This window comes from Aotus nancymaae, unplaced genomic scaffold, assembly GCF_030222135.1.
Source record: "Aotus nancymaae isolate 86718 unplaced genomic scaffold, 86718_ANA_hifiasm-v0.15.2.pri h1tg000022l_1, whole genome shotgun sequence".
In the NCBI taxonomy this organism is placed as follows: Eukaryota; Metazoa; Chordata; class Mammalia; order Primates; family Aotidae; genus Aotus; species Aotus nancymaae.
This window is the reverse complement of record NW_026988435.1, coordinates 30202111-30215595: the sequence shown is the minus strand read 5'-3', so window position 1 is coordinate 30215595 and position 13485 is coordinate 30202111. Positions and strand designations below refer to the sequence as shown.

General features: G+C 35.8%; 1 protein-coding gene and 1 long non-coding RNA gene across 2 annotated transcripts in view; one reads left to right on the top strand and one right to left on the bottom strand.

Moving 5' to 3' along the window:
• The window catches only part of CYYR1 (cysteine and tyrosine rich 1), a 108342-nt gene that overhangs the window by 5224 nt on the left and 89633 nt on the right, over positions 1-13485 (top strand). The window contains 1 exon segment of the mRNA XM_064380076.1: positions 1628-1730. Within this exon segment, the coding sequence (XP_064236146.1) occupies positions 1628-1730 (103 nt within the window).
• The window catches only part of LOC135276389 (uncharacterized), a 248628-nt gene that overhangs the window by 215854 nt on the left and 19289 nt on the right, over positions 1-13485 (bottom strand). The gene's annotated exons all lie outside the window — the stretch shown is intronic.

The following is a 13485-nucleotide window of genomic DNA, read 5'->3' as shown; positions in this document are numbered from 1 at the left end:
CTCACAAAGGTAATTATTTTCCTTTTTCATTCGTTATTACCACAATCCAGAGGTAAACCTCAAGGGTCATGTTTGTCAAGCTATAATGTAAAAATAAAATTGAGGGGAAGAAAATATGAACTTTTCCATTTGTCCACAAAAGCCGTGCATAATTGTTAATGGTGGCTGAACTTTGCTGCCTTTTAATCACATCTCTTTGTAAAGAATCATCTTAGCAGGGAAGTGATTTAAAAGCAATGTAACATTTCCTTTCTGGATAAATCAATTACATGGACATGTAGACATAAATATATTTTGTACTTTTAATGTTACAGCTTTGACAGGGAAGCAAAAGTTTTATATAATTTATATAATAATATTACATTTAGCAATTGAGTTGGAAATTGATTATTTTGTGATTCTTAAATGTACAACCTAAATTTTCAGACTGTACTTAATATTTTCCTAATCATGTATCTGAAACTTCTATATTCATCATAATTTATATGACTAACTGAGTGACAACCTTAGCATGTTAAACATAAATCATTTAGGTGGAATAAAGAATACTCCAAAGCTTGAGTAATTTTTATCCAACATTTTTAGTATAATTTTTCTTGCTGAAAAGTATATGGAAAAAATAGTAATTGCTGATCCTTTATTCAGAAAATAACTCTTTCCCCTTTACATAGTACTGTTTTATACCTTATTGATTCCTCAATCTGACATTAAGTAAACTCTTAATTATTTACAAAATAATTGTCTATGGGGATTTCTTCCTATAACCAATCATCTTTTAATTCAAATGAATTTACAGGATACTGATTCATTGTGTTACCATATGTATGCAAACTGTAATTATGAAGGTAAAAAAAATAGCACAAAAAGAAAAGCATGTAATGCACTATCATGGAAAATATTCATCATTTCAAAATTATTCCTTTCTGGTATTATCCATGCAACTAAACCTTTCTATTAATTGAGATTAGTTGAGAATATAATACCCTAAAGTTAGAAGAATTTTTTATTTTTTTGGTTTTATTTCCCAGGCTGGAGTGCAGTGGCATCTCAGCTCACTCCATCTCCTGGGTTCAAGCAATTCTCCTGCCTCAGCCTCCTGAGTAGCTGGGATTACAGGTGTGCACCACCATACCCAGCTAATTTCTGTATTTTTAGTAGAGACAGGGTTTTACCATGTTGGCCAAGCTGGTCTCAAACTCCTGACCTCAAGTGATCCACCTGCCTTGGCCTCCCAAAGTGCTGGGATTACAGGCATGAGCCACTACTCCTAATTAAGCAGACTTTATCGTTTAAAAATTATTATAAAACTCTATGGACAAATCCAATGACTGAGTAGTTTCATTGTTCGTTCCTTCCTTCCTTATCCCATTCAACTAACCCTGACTAGCAGTTATGGTGCTTGGTGTAGAAGATTCAAGAACTGTCTATGTCTTTACAGCTTAGAGTCTAATGGGGAAGAGAGGCTAGTTTAGATCCTTACAAATGTTTTTGAATCCTGAGGATGAAAATGAAGAATTAAAACCACTAAAGAGTGGTCACTGGCTGATTAAGATGTGAAATAGAATAATTTTTCCTGAAACTGTTATTTTACCAACATAACTGCTCACATGTGGTTTTTGTTTTGTAGATGATTGCCTTGCTCAGTGTGGCAAAGATTGCAGATCTTACTGCTGTGATGGAACCACGCCCTACTGTTGCTCCTACTATGCTTATATTGGGAATATCCTCTCGTGAGTATTAGTCAAATTTGGCAATATTGATGCTCTTCCTCTTGTCCACTTGTCCAGTTATGTTTTTAAAAGGTACTAAGGGATAGTTGTGGGCAAGAGGTTTCAAGACTGGTTATTGACATGAAATCTTTACTGGAGATATGAACACATAGCTATCTAATGGGCTATGTTATTTGAAAAAATATGCAAAATAATATACAAAACAAATTGCTTTCATTATAAAGGAACTAAAAAGAGTTATTCTTTTATTGTTTTACTTTGTCTACTGTAATAATATTTTAAGTAGACATCATTTTATTGATAATGTTATAACATCATCAGTCATATGGTTTTGTCCGTTTTGTTTAAAGATTCGCAAGTTAAAATTTGTCATTTAATTATAGCCAGTTTATTTTGCCATCACGTATTAATTTAACACACCCAGTAGATGTCAGGAAAAAGAGAGGGTATGAATAAAAAACAGTTGAAACATGAACTGTCAGTTCTCACATAATACATATACAGCAACTTCAGGAAACAAGTTCAGAGCCTAAAGAAAGCTAGGTATGACTAATGCAAAGTGATAAATAACAAGGCACACAAACACAAACAAAATAGGCACATATGGACTGTTAAACATTTGCTTGCTGTGTTAAGCCTGTCCTTGTAACAAATTAGGAATTTATTTTAGAGCTCCTTCTGGACAAAGGAAGATGGAGAAGCTGGACCTGCCTCCAGGGTCGTATGTCTGCAAAAGTGTGCACTTGTCAGTTCCTCAAGAGAGGAACCCACAGCTGAGAAATAAAAGGTTGAGAATTAGGAACATAAGAATTTATTGAGTCAAAATTCCCATGACTTTCAGATAGCAGCAGCGGTTGTGCCTCTGTCTTCTGTTTTGTTTTTCAAGTCTGTATCATGATGATTCGGGAAATGTTCTGTTCCCAAACAGTTCTGTTGAACTCATGCCTACAAAGGCTCAATAGGAAACAGGAAACATTAGGCGCTAAGTCATATGTGCCCGGCTATTTTAGGGACATGTCCAATGAGACTGCTTATTACACATTCTCCATTTCCCGAGAATAGAAAACCTGGCACCACATAAACTTTCTAGAATCAGTGTTGGGGCTGATATTAGAGACCATGACTCTGAAAATACAAAAAAAATATATATATATACTTTGGGATGCTCTTGAACACTATTATAGATGTGAAAGAAATGTCAAGCTACAATAAAAAATCATGTATGGAATTTAAGCCTTCTTTGAAATGCAAATAAGCTCTAAAAATGTTTACATTTTTCTTCATGAGTAGTTTGGTAGAAAAGAGATTAAGAGGCCGGGCGTAGTGGCTCACGCCTGTAATCCTAGCATTTGGGAGGCCAAGGTGGGTGGATCACCTGAGGTCAGGAGTTCAAGAAAACAGATTAAGCCCACTTCTTACATTAGAAAACTGTCAGGATGATATTTTACAGGAACTCATCAGCTCAAATACAAATATATAATGATGTTTACAGTGGTATATTACTTCACAGTATTTAAAGTAACTTAAAATATATCATTAATAAATCTAAATTTTGTTCTCAAACGGTCTCCACATGCCAGATGCTGCTGTCCCCGGTAGAGGTGTAAGTATAGATTTGGAGAATGTGAAGTCAAAGTGATTCTGGGATTCTTTGGTCATCTGGCTCTCAGTTCACTAACTATATTGTGGAGTGTGTTGTGTCCTCTTTCTCACTCCATAGCTACCTCCACCCTGGTAAATACATATAACTCATAATTACTTATTAATCAGAATATTTTTAAATATTTGGATTTATAGATGTACTTGTTATGATTTACATTTGCAGTAAAGCTCACATTTTTATATTCTATATTTATGTTCTGTATGTTTAATTTCACCACTGGTTAAAGTGAAGAATTAGGTGAGTTGATACACTGATGTAGGTTATTAGGACCAGGTACTTGTTATGTTTGGGGGAAAAAAAAATCGTGTTTCAGAAGGGAAAATTAACACAGATGGCATTATATTTCAGGCAGTTATAACTGAACTTTCTGTTCAAACTAGAAACCACTGAGCACATCTCATGCTAAACAATTCTTAGCAAACAGAAAGGTGGGGCAGGGGCGACTTTAAAGTGTTTTCCCACTGGATACAAGAGAATACATTTTCCGGATTTCCAGTTATTGTTTAACATTTGAAAAGAGTTCTTTGCTCCACCCAAAGTGTGTTTTTCTTTTTTTTAAATTGGTGGTTGGGGATACAGTAGGTAGGAGAAAAGTTAATTCCAAGAATGCTCACAAGGCTTCCTTCATAAACGTTTTCAAATATTTCTGTTTTGAAATTCATAACGATGCTTCCTCTTTTTAAGCATCCAGGCACATTCTTAGTGAAATCATTTTAATTGTTGTAACTGAAAGTTAAACCCTTGCAGTTATTAGAAAAGCAATAAGGAAGAAAGGAATCACACATTGAAATGTTGGGTAACTTAAGTGAATATTTTTATAATTTGGTTTATTTTTTGTTTGTTTTTACAATAAAAATGATTGCTCAGTTTAAAATGAGCTAAAAAGAGAACGAAATATAATTTGGGCATTTTAGGGTGTTTGTAAATTGGTTGGGTTAGGGCCATTTGACTGTCCTTGCTCAGTCCTTCCCCTAGTCACCTACTGAAATAATCAGAGTTACTGTTTAGCCCTTAATTCTGTTAACTTCAATTGCCCTTGCTCTTTTGCAAACTAACCATTAAGATTTGTTTATAAAGCAGTCACAGGAGCTAATTTAGTTGAAAAGTCTTTTTTTACTCAGTTCGCTCTCCTTTTTTATTTATTTATTTATTTATTTAATTTTTTGAGACAGAGTCTCATTCTGTCACCCAGGCTGGAGTGCAGTGGCACAATCTCAGCTCACTGCAGCCTCTGCCTCCTGGGTTTAAGGGATTCTCATGCCTCAACCACCCAAGTAGCCAGGATTATAGGCAGGTGCCACCATGCCTGGCTAATTTTTGTAGTTTTAGTAGGAAGAGGTTTTCACCATGTTGTCCAGGCTGGTGTTGAACTCCTAGCCTCAAGTGATCTGCCCACCACGGCTTCCCGAAGTGCTGGGATTACAGGCGAAAGCCACTGCACCCCACACTCTCATTTTTTTAAAGATGCTTTCTATTTTAAATATGAGTTAATTTTGGCAAATAAATTCAGGTGCCATTTTTCTTTCTTATTGCTGTTAGGAATTTTAAGATTTACTTCTGTCTTATGAAAAATTTTGAAAATTAAACTTAAAAGGTAACATATCTACTTCTGGTCATTATAGTCACAGATACTGACTTCAGTATAGGAGAATTAGTGTTATCCAGAATTTAAGAATAATTTTTACAGTATTCCACATGTTTAATTTAGTCATTTAATTATTTATAAATGCCCATTGTGTGCCTGTTACCATGGCAGTGCTGGCCTAGGTCCTGGGATCCAAAGATGAAAAGGAAGTCAGAGTCCTCTTGGAAGTCCAAGACCTCAAAATCTGATAAGAAAAGAGAGCATAGACAAATAATTCTAATTTGAAGAGCTAATCTATGAAATATTATTGGAGAACTGGAAAGCTAAGTCTGTCCGTGTGTGTGTGTGTGTGTGTGTGTGTGTGTGTGTGTTTAGGAGGACATATTTAAGGAACACATCATAAACATGGAATCTGATCAGAGTTTTGAAGGAAAAGTGGATATTTACGTAAATAGTGAAGAAAAGGAACATGCCTTTTAGACAGACTCTTGCATACAAAGTCAAAGATATAAGAAAGGAAATGATCCAGTTGAGAAAGTCCCTATTGTTCAGTGTGGCTAGATGGGGAAGGGGTAAACTTTGAATAGAATGTAGGAATAAGTAGATCAGGCAAAAGATAGATTCTTTAAGGACGTGCTTTTATTGGTCCTGCCTAGCAGAACTAAAACAAAATAATTCAGTACTTTTCTGGAAATCAGATATCTGGTTTTATATAGAACGGGCACATTCTTAGACATCATTAAGACAATAGACGAAGATGAGGAGGCTCCAAATGAAACTTCTTTTTATTTACTCTATAGATGAAATATGTGGAATGCACACTTTGAGATGTTACACTATTTGAAACCATTTATGACAAACTATGTTACCTTATCATTATTTCTCCATTTAAGAGATTTCTGACCATGAGGGCAACTACCTGAAGATAGAAGCCTCTGAATATTTAAAAAGGAGAATTGGGTCAATTTGAGAAATAAGCAATTTCCCACCAGATTGATTCTCAAACATTTCATTCAGCAACTCTGCTTCATGGAAGATAGATATTCTGTGATGAATATGGAAAGGGCTGTTTAATTTTTTGCTGTTAATGAAATTTAATTGGCATTCCCCAGGAAGTAGATCCAGCGTAAAAATGTGGTTCATAGAATACTCCTTAGTATTGATAGAATTCAGGGGAATAGAGGGTGCAATTGAGTGGCTAATTACTGTTATCTAGTGGAACAAGATAAACACAGAACTGAAGTTAAGTTGACAAAAATGAAGGTATTCTCTTTTGTAAGAGAATAATTGTATAATATTGAATATGAACAAAATAATGACTAGTTTGGATATAGTGAGCTAGATGACATTTAATTTAATTTAATTTCCTAACTCAAAAATAGATTTTGCTTTTCCACTTTGCCACTGTAAAATACTGACTGGTCTGTGGATTATTCAGAGTCCCATCTGGCCAACATAAAATCCCCATGGGAAAAAAAAAATCAAGAGGGAGAACTAATAATGGAGAGCCTGGTGAGATTAAATTTCTTTTCTTCTCAATGAAATGTGAAAGATGTATTACCCACAGTTTTGCAAAGACAGCTAATAAATATCGCAACTGTGATTTCTGAGCCATGCTATGCATGAAAGCAAAACTCAGTTAAAAGATAAAGGTTTCATATTTTCAAATGGCATTTGAGGTCCTATGATCATTAAGTGGCTTAGTGTTCTGTATTAAACAGGTGAGGGAATTCAGACACTGACAAACATAATGCATTTAAAAAGACCTTTGGCATTGGTTAAAAAAAAATCATTTGAATTAATTAAAATAATCTTAGTACTGAGATATGAAAAAACCTTTAGAAAGTACATGCTGAACAAATCAAAGTATGTGGGAGTCTTATTTTTGTTTTAATAATAACACAAAGATAAGTAGCTAATATGATGTGAAACTAAATATGAACTTGATTTGAAATGTAGCAACAACTTGTATTGTTGTTTGCTATAAGAAGGAAGTCAGTGATTTTTCAGATGTATATTTGCATTCTATGAGTTGTTGTATTAAAAACAAATATAAATGTGTAGGTAGCTAAAACTTTTCTATGCTATTATTATTGTCTTTGTAAATTAAACCTAATTGTCAGAAACAGAATTGGGTGTTAGGAAGGAAAAATAAAATTTCCTGAACATATTTTCAACAAGTTATTTTATAGCTATGTACAGTTTTTAGTGATCTACATCAGGTTCTGGAGGATACAGCCATGAATGAAACATGAGGTTCCTGCCCTTGACTTGCTTAGAAGCTACTGAGGAGCATAGACACATCAGCAGATAATTGAACTTGCTGCAGGAAGCACAAAATCCAGTGGGATCAAAGATGAGGAGCTTTTATTTAAACTTTAGAGTGCTGGGAAGGTTTCTTAAAGAAGAGTAATTCTAAGATCAGTTTTAAAAGGAAAAGCAATTAAAATCATCACTCAGAGTTAAAACGCTTAGCAAACTATGGATATAGAAGAAAAATGTTTAACCTAATAAATATATTTTTCAAAAGCCACTACCCTATCTCAGGCACCATAATCAATGATATGTTGGTATAGCCCTTCCCTTTAAAGGCAAAAATAAGACAAACTAGTGCCTTCTACCACTTCTAGTCAGCATTGTACTGGAAATCCCGGCTAGTACAATCAGCAAGACAAATTTTTTAAAAGGTAATAAAAATTGGAAAGGAAGAAAGTAAATTGCTCTCATTTACAAATGAGAGGATTGTCAGTATTCCTCAGACTATAAAAAAAAAAAATAACAGAATTTACCCAAATTGCAGGATATAAGATCAGTGTACAAAAGTAGTTTATTCCTATATACCAGCAACACTCAATAAGAAAACGTAATAGATATGTGCATAATAAATCTAAAGTACAGTATTTAAAACTATAATATATCCAGTAAGCAATCCAGTAATAATATATGCACTTAGGGAGTATTATAACCATGTAAAAATTACAAGGGATAAAGAGAGACCTAACGAAAGTAAGAGACATATCAAATTGTGGATGCAAGTATTATAAAGATGTCGATATTTGAATATGGCAGTTCTTCCTGAACTGTCTGTAAATTCAGTGCAATTCCAATCAAAATCCACAGGAACATTTTTGTTGAATTTGAAAGAACAGGCCTAAAATTTACGGGGGACAGTAAAGGGCCTGGAATGAGAAAAGAGTTATGAAAAAGAACAAGGTCAGAAGATGTGCCTTACAGACATCAAGATTTATTATAAAGTTATAAAAAATAATTTGTGTGATACTGGTTCACAGACAAACCAAAAGAATATGGAGCTTAGAAACTGACTGATGTATCTATGGGAACTTGATAGATAATAGAAATGGCATTACAAACTAGTGGAGGTGGGTACATTATGCAACAAGTGTTGCTAAAACAACTAAGATCTATATGGATAAACATTAATTGAGATCAATTCATCACTCCACACTCAAAAATCCACTCTTATCAGACTAAATACATAAAAACAAAAAGCAAACATTTATGTTTTTAATAGGAGGAGAATAGCATTATGGTATCAGGATAGAAATGTCTAAAATAAAATATTGAAAAACACAAAGTAAAAGATTACTAAAAAACACTGAACTCCACACTTCAGTGAGTTTTATGGGATGTGAATTATATCTCGATTTAAAAATTTTTTAATATAGAGAACAAAGGAATTCCTAGATAAAAATATAAGGCAAACCCTCACTTGGAGAAGGTATTTGCAGTTCATATGATTCACAAAAGATTAGTATCCAGAATGCCTCAAAAGGATAATGAGCAATGTGTGTGCACGAAAAAAAGGCATAGAGCAGAAAACTTGATGGTCCATTAACCAGTGAAAGATGCTCCACCTGGCTAACTAAAGCAGGCAAAAACAACTTAAAACATTCAAATACCATCTCGCACCCATCGGACTTGCAATATTTCGTAAGTCTGATAGGTCCAAGCAATGTGGGCAAAGATAAAAGGGCTCTCACACTGTTGATGGGAGAACATGAACTGTGCCACTTTGAGAGCAATCAGACCCCATGTAGTAAAGCTGACGATAGATATCCTTTAGGATTTAGCAGTAACGCCTCTTCTAGATATTTTCCCTAGGAAATTTCCAAATATGCACAAGGAGACATTTATACTGTTGGTTGGCATATTATTTAAAAACTAACAAAAACACTGGAAGCAACCCTCACCTCCATCAGAAGACAGTGGATAGAGTGTATTCATGCAAAGGAAACAGCAATTAAAATAACTCGATTCATATTAACATACCATTAGAGTAAATCTCAGAACTAATAATGCTGTATGAAGGACTAACTGAAGAGCAATGTGTACAACGTGATGCTATTTGCTTAAAGTTAAACACATAAAATAATTGTGTATTATTTGTGAAAACAGGCATATGTCGTGAATATGTAAATATGTGAGAGAGAGACAAATATTCATGAATTTCAGGATTGCCCAGGACTGAGAAGTTTCGAGGGATGCAATGGTCCTGGGCAAACTGAGACACATGGGTCACCCTAGGGAGGAGTGTGGGGAAGTGGCCTTCAACTCTGATATTTCATTGTTCAGTCAGGGTGGAGTGCCTCTACTCGGGAGGCTAAGGTGGAAGGATCACAGCTACTCGGGAGGCTAAGGTGGGAAGATCACTTGTGCACAGGAATTTGAGACCAGCCTGGACAACACAGCAAGACCCCATCTCAAAAAAAATGTTTTAAAATAAATATTTCAAGAAAGTATAATTATTAACATGTAACAAATCTGGGTAGTGGTATGTGGGTGTTTTATTATCTATAATTCTTATGTGTTTGAAAATTCTTATAACTAAAAAAAGGCAGTGGAAAAGTTTGATGATAGTTGTAATGGAGTCACCCGGACACCTTGTTAACATGCCGATTCAGATTTGGTAGGTCTGGATAGGGCCTGAGATTCTGCACTTGTAACCAACTCCCAGGCAGTCCTGCCACTACGTAACTTCCCAGTACACTTGGGGAGCGAGGGTTGGTGCTGTTTGACAGTGTCTTGTGCTACAGGATAAAAGGACAGAAGAGAGGAGTACTTGAGGACTGATGGGATGTGTGGCTAAGGATTGGGGCTAAATGAGAGGAACATGTCTGAATTAATTCTGAAGTTTCTGCTTTGGATAAGAGGATGGATGGTGTGCCGGGAACTAATGGGGAATATTCCAATGGTTCGGAAAGGGAAATGAATTCCACTTTTAGTACATTAAATGAGGAAAAGCCTCTAGGGTATGAACCAAATTCAGTGAGCCTCAGTTGGCGGAATGTTCCATTCTGTTGCTCAGTAGAGAGCATGAAGCATCACGTATGGGTCTGGGATTGAAAAGCTTAGAGATGCTGGGATCGAAAGGTGTGTGGGAATAAATGAGATATTCCAAAATGAGATATAAGAAATAGAACAGCAAACCAACAACAGATCCTCAAGCAGATTCAGGAATACACCGTGATTTCTCCCCTCTTTACATTTGGATACTATTTTAACCCTTCTCACCTCTATCAAAACTGATCTGTCTTTCACTAATCAACCTGAATACACTCCTTGTGGTAGTGGGGACAATGGATGCCTTTATTTTCTGCTATTTGCTTGTTGTGTTCTATGTTACACAAAATGTAGGATTTGTGATATTCCAGTTCATTCTGAATTGAATATGTTACCATAGCAAAGCAGTTTACGTGAGAGTCCTTTTTTTTTTTTTTTTTTTTTTTAAAGACGGAGGCTTTGGGGACTCTGTCTCCCAGGCTGGAGTGCAGTGGTGCAATCTCGGCTCCCTGCGACCTCCGACTTCCAGGTTCAAAGGATTCTCCTGCTTCAGCCTCCTGAGTAGCTGGGACTACAGGTGGCGCCACCATGCCTAGCTAATTTTTATATTTTTAGTAGAAACGGGGTTTCACCATGTTGGCCAAGATGGTCTTGATCTCTTGACCTTGTGATCTGCCTGCCTCAGCCTCCCAAAGTGCTGGGATTACAGGCATGAGCCACCGTGCCTGGCCCGAGAGTCCATTTTTATTTACTTGGATTGTTGTCCATATTAGATTACTTCATATCTGTTCATATAATTTAGGTTTAAAAGCTACTTTAATTAGATAGAAATCACAGTTGAATATTATAAAAGAAGGTGTGTTTGGTGGCAGCAGGAATTGCTGGAAGAAAGAGAACTATCATTTATTTAATGCATTCTCTGTTACCAAAACTAAAACCTTGTAAGTTAATTAACCTTCATAACAGTTCTTGTGACCTACGTATTATTCTCGTCTGTTCAGATGAGAAGGATGAGGCTCAGAGTAAAATCATTTCATATAGCTGCTATGTGAGGAGCTGGCATTTAAAATGAGACATACTTGGCCTATTTCTGCCACTCCTCATTGGCTCCTGAAGATCTGAAGAAGGCTTCAAGATGGGATGAGTAAAAATGATTCATTGCTGTCCTTAAGAAGATCTAAACACTGTATTTTGGAGGGAACCTTTTCTTACCCACTATGTCTGGATTTGATTCCCTGCTGTATGCTGCTGTTGCATTATCCCTTCTCTAGTTGATATGGTTTGGATTTGTGTCTCTACCCAAATTTCATGTCGAATTGTAATCCCCAATGTTGGAGGAGGGGCCTGGTGGGAGGCGACTGGATCCTGGGGATGAATTTCTCCCTTGCTGTTCTTGTGATAGTGAGCGAGTCCTCATGAGATCTGGTTGTTTAAAAGTATGTAGCCCCTCCCCCTTCACGTTCTTTCCTGCTCCAGCCATGTGAGGACGAGCCTGCTTCCCCTTCACCTTCTGCCATAATTGAAAGTTTTCTGAGGCCTCCTCAGTCATGCTACAGCCTGCAGAAACATGAGTCAATTAAACCTCTTTTCTTCATAAATTACCTAGTCTCGGTATCTTTTCCTAGTAGTGCCAAGACTAATACACTATTCTGTTATTATTTATCAGTTTATTTATGTTCCTTAATTATCTGTCTGCCCTTCCACACTCCAGATCTGAGAGGAGAAGAAGCCAGTCTGCCAACTCACTATTGAAGCCACAGGGCCTAACAGACTGAAGGATCCAGAATGGATCATTTACATGCAGATCAATTCTTCGTTTAAACATGAAAAACCTGACATTTTGTGGGTTCTAAATTATTATGCATCATCTGGAAAAATATTTGCTCAGCAAAATCAAACCATCATTTGAATGTGTTATTGGTTTCAAATAATATCTTTTCATAGAATACAGATTAGGTGTCATTACAGAGTAAAAGGAGTGATAGAAGCAGTCACCACTTTCTAATCACACTGTTTATGATAAATTGTAATCAGATGAGAGAGACTAGAATTGAAAAGCCAATTTGATTATAATAATTTAACCTCCCGTCATGTTTCTGGGTTAAATGTGCTCTATGAATGAGGTAATATGATCTGCCAGCCTATGACTGTTAAGACAACAGGCTCCTGTGCAACTCACTTTCATAATTTTTGGAGAGAAAATGTTTTATTGATAAAGTTGAGGAGGGAAGACTGACACACACCCAGTGATTTTTTACTCCATTATATTGGAAGACCTCTGAGGGGCAGCTGCAACCAGAACACAGGGTCTCCCAGCTGTCTCCAAACTGCAGGATGTTAGGATGTACACACCCATAACTAATGAAAATTTCAGAGGGCGATGATAACCCCATAAAGTGTAATAGGATTCCCTCTGAAAGTGCTATGGGTGAAAGCCTCAGCTATTTAGCCAATAGTAACTCTCTGTGTCTCAGAAAAAAAGAGAATTTTTAGTTTCAATATTCATGGTTACAGAAAGGAGAGGAAGAAAAAGGCCCTACAGATAATAAAAAAATTTATGCCTTTGCACAAATCTGACAAAAACAGAAACAAAAAACATGACAAATTACTTTCAACATATTGCTGTATAAATTCACACTGTCAAAAACATAAGCAAAACTGTATCTCTCTACGCTGCATTTTGCAAAAAATCAGAGCTACCTGTGGTTGCAAATGGCCAACTCTACTGTGTAGATACAACATTTTTTTTTTTAACAAACATCAGGCATAATGTAGGATCAGCTTCCGAAGTATTACACATAGAAATATATTAAAATTTAAGTTTATCAAATAAATACTGAAAACTCTACTTTGAGGTTGTGGTCTCAAGTAATATTCATTCTTTCATTAAGTAAATGGACCCTCTTGGCCTTTGCCAAGTAGAATTAAACAGGAAACAATGCTTTGTAATTCTAGTCTTGATTAACAGTAGTTTTAGTGATAGGAAGTTGTAGGAGAAAGACCACAAATGTTTGGATTCAGAAAAATCGGGCTTGGGCTCCTGATGCTGTGTGAACTTTGATCTCCTAATGTCACTGAGCCTCAGTTTGTTAATGTGTTAAGAGGTAATAGTAACTTGCCCCTCTGACATACATATTTATAGATAAAAGCACTTAGAAGGGCTTTACAAATTTTTCCTGTCATTAATGAAAACACTGGGCTTTGAA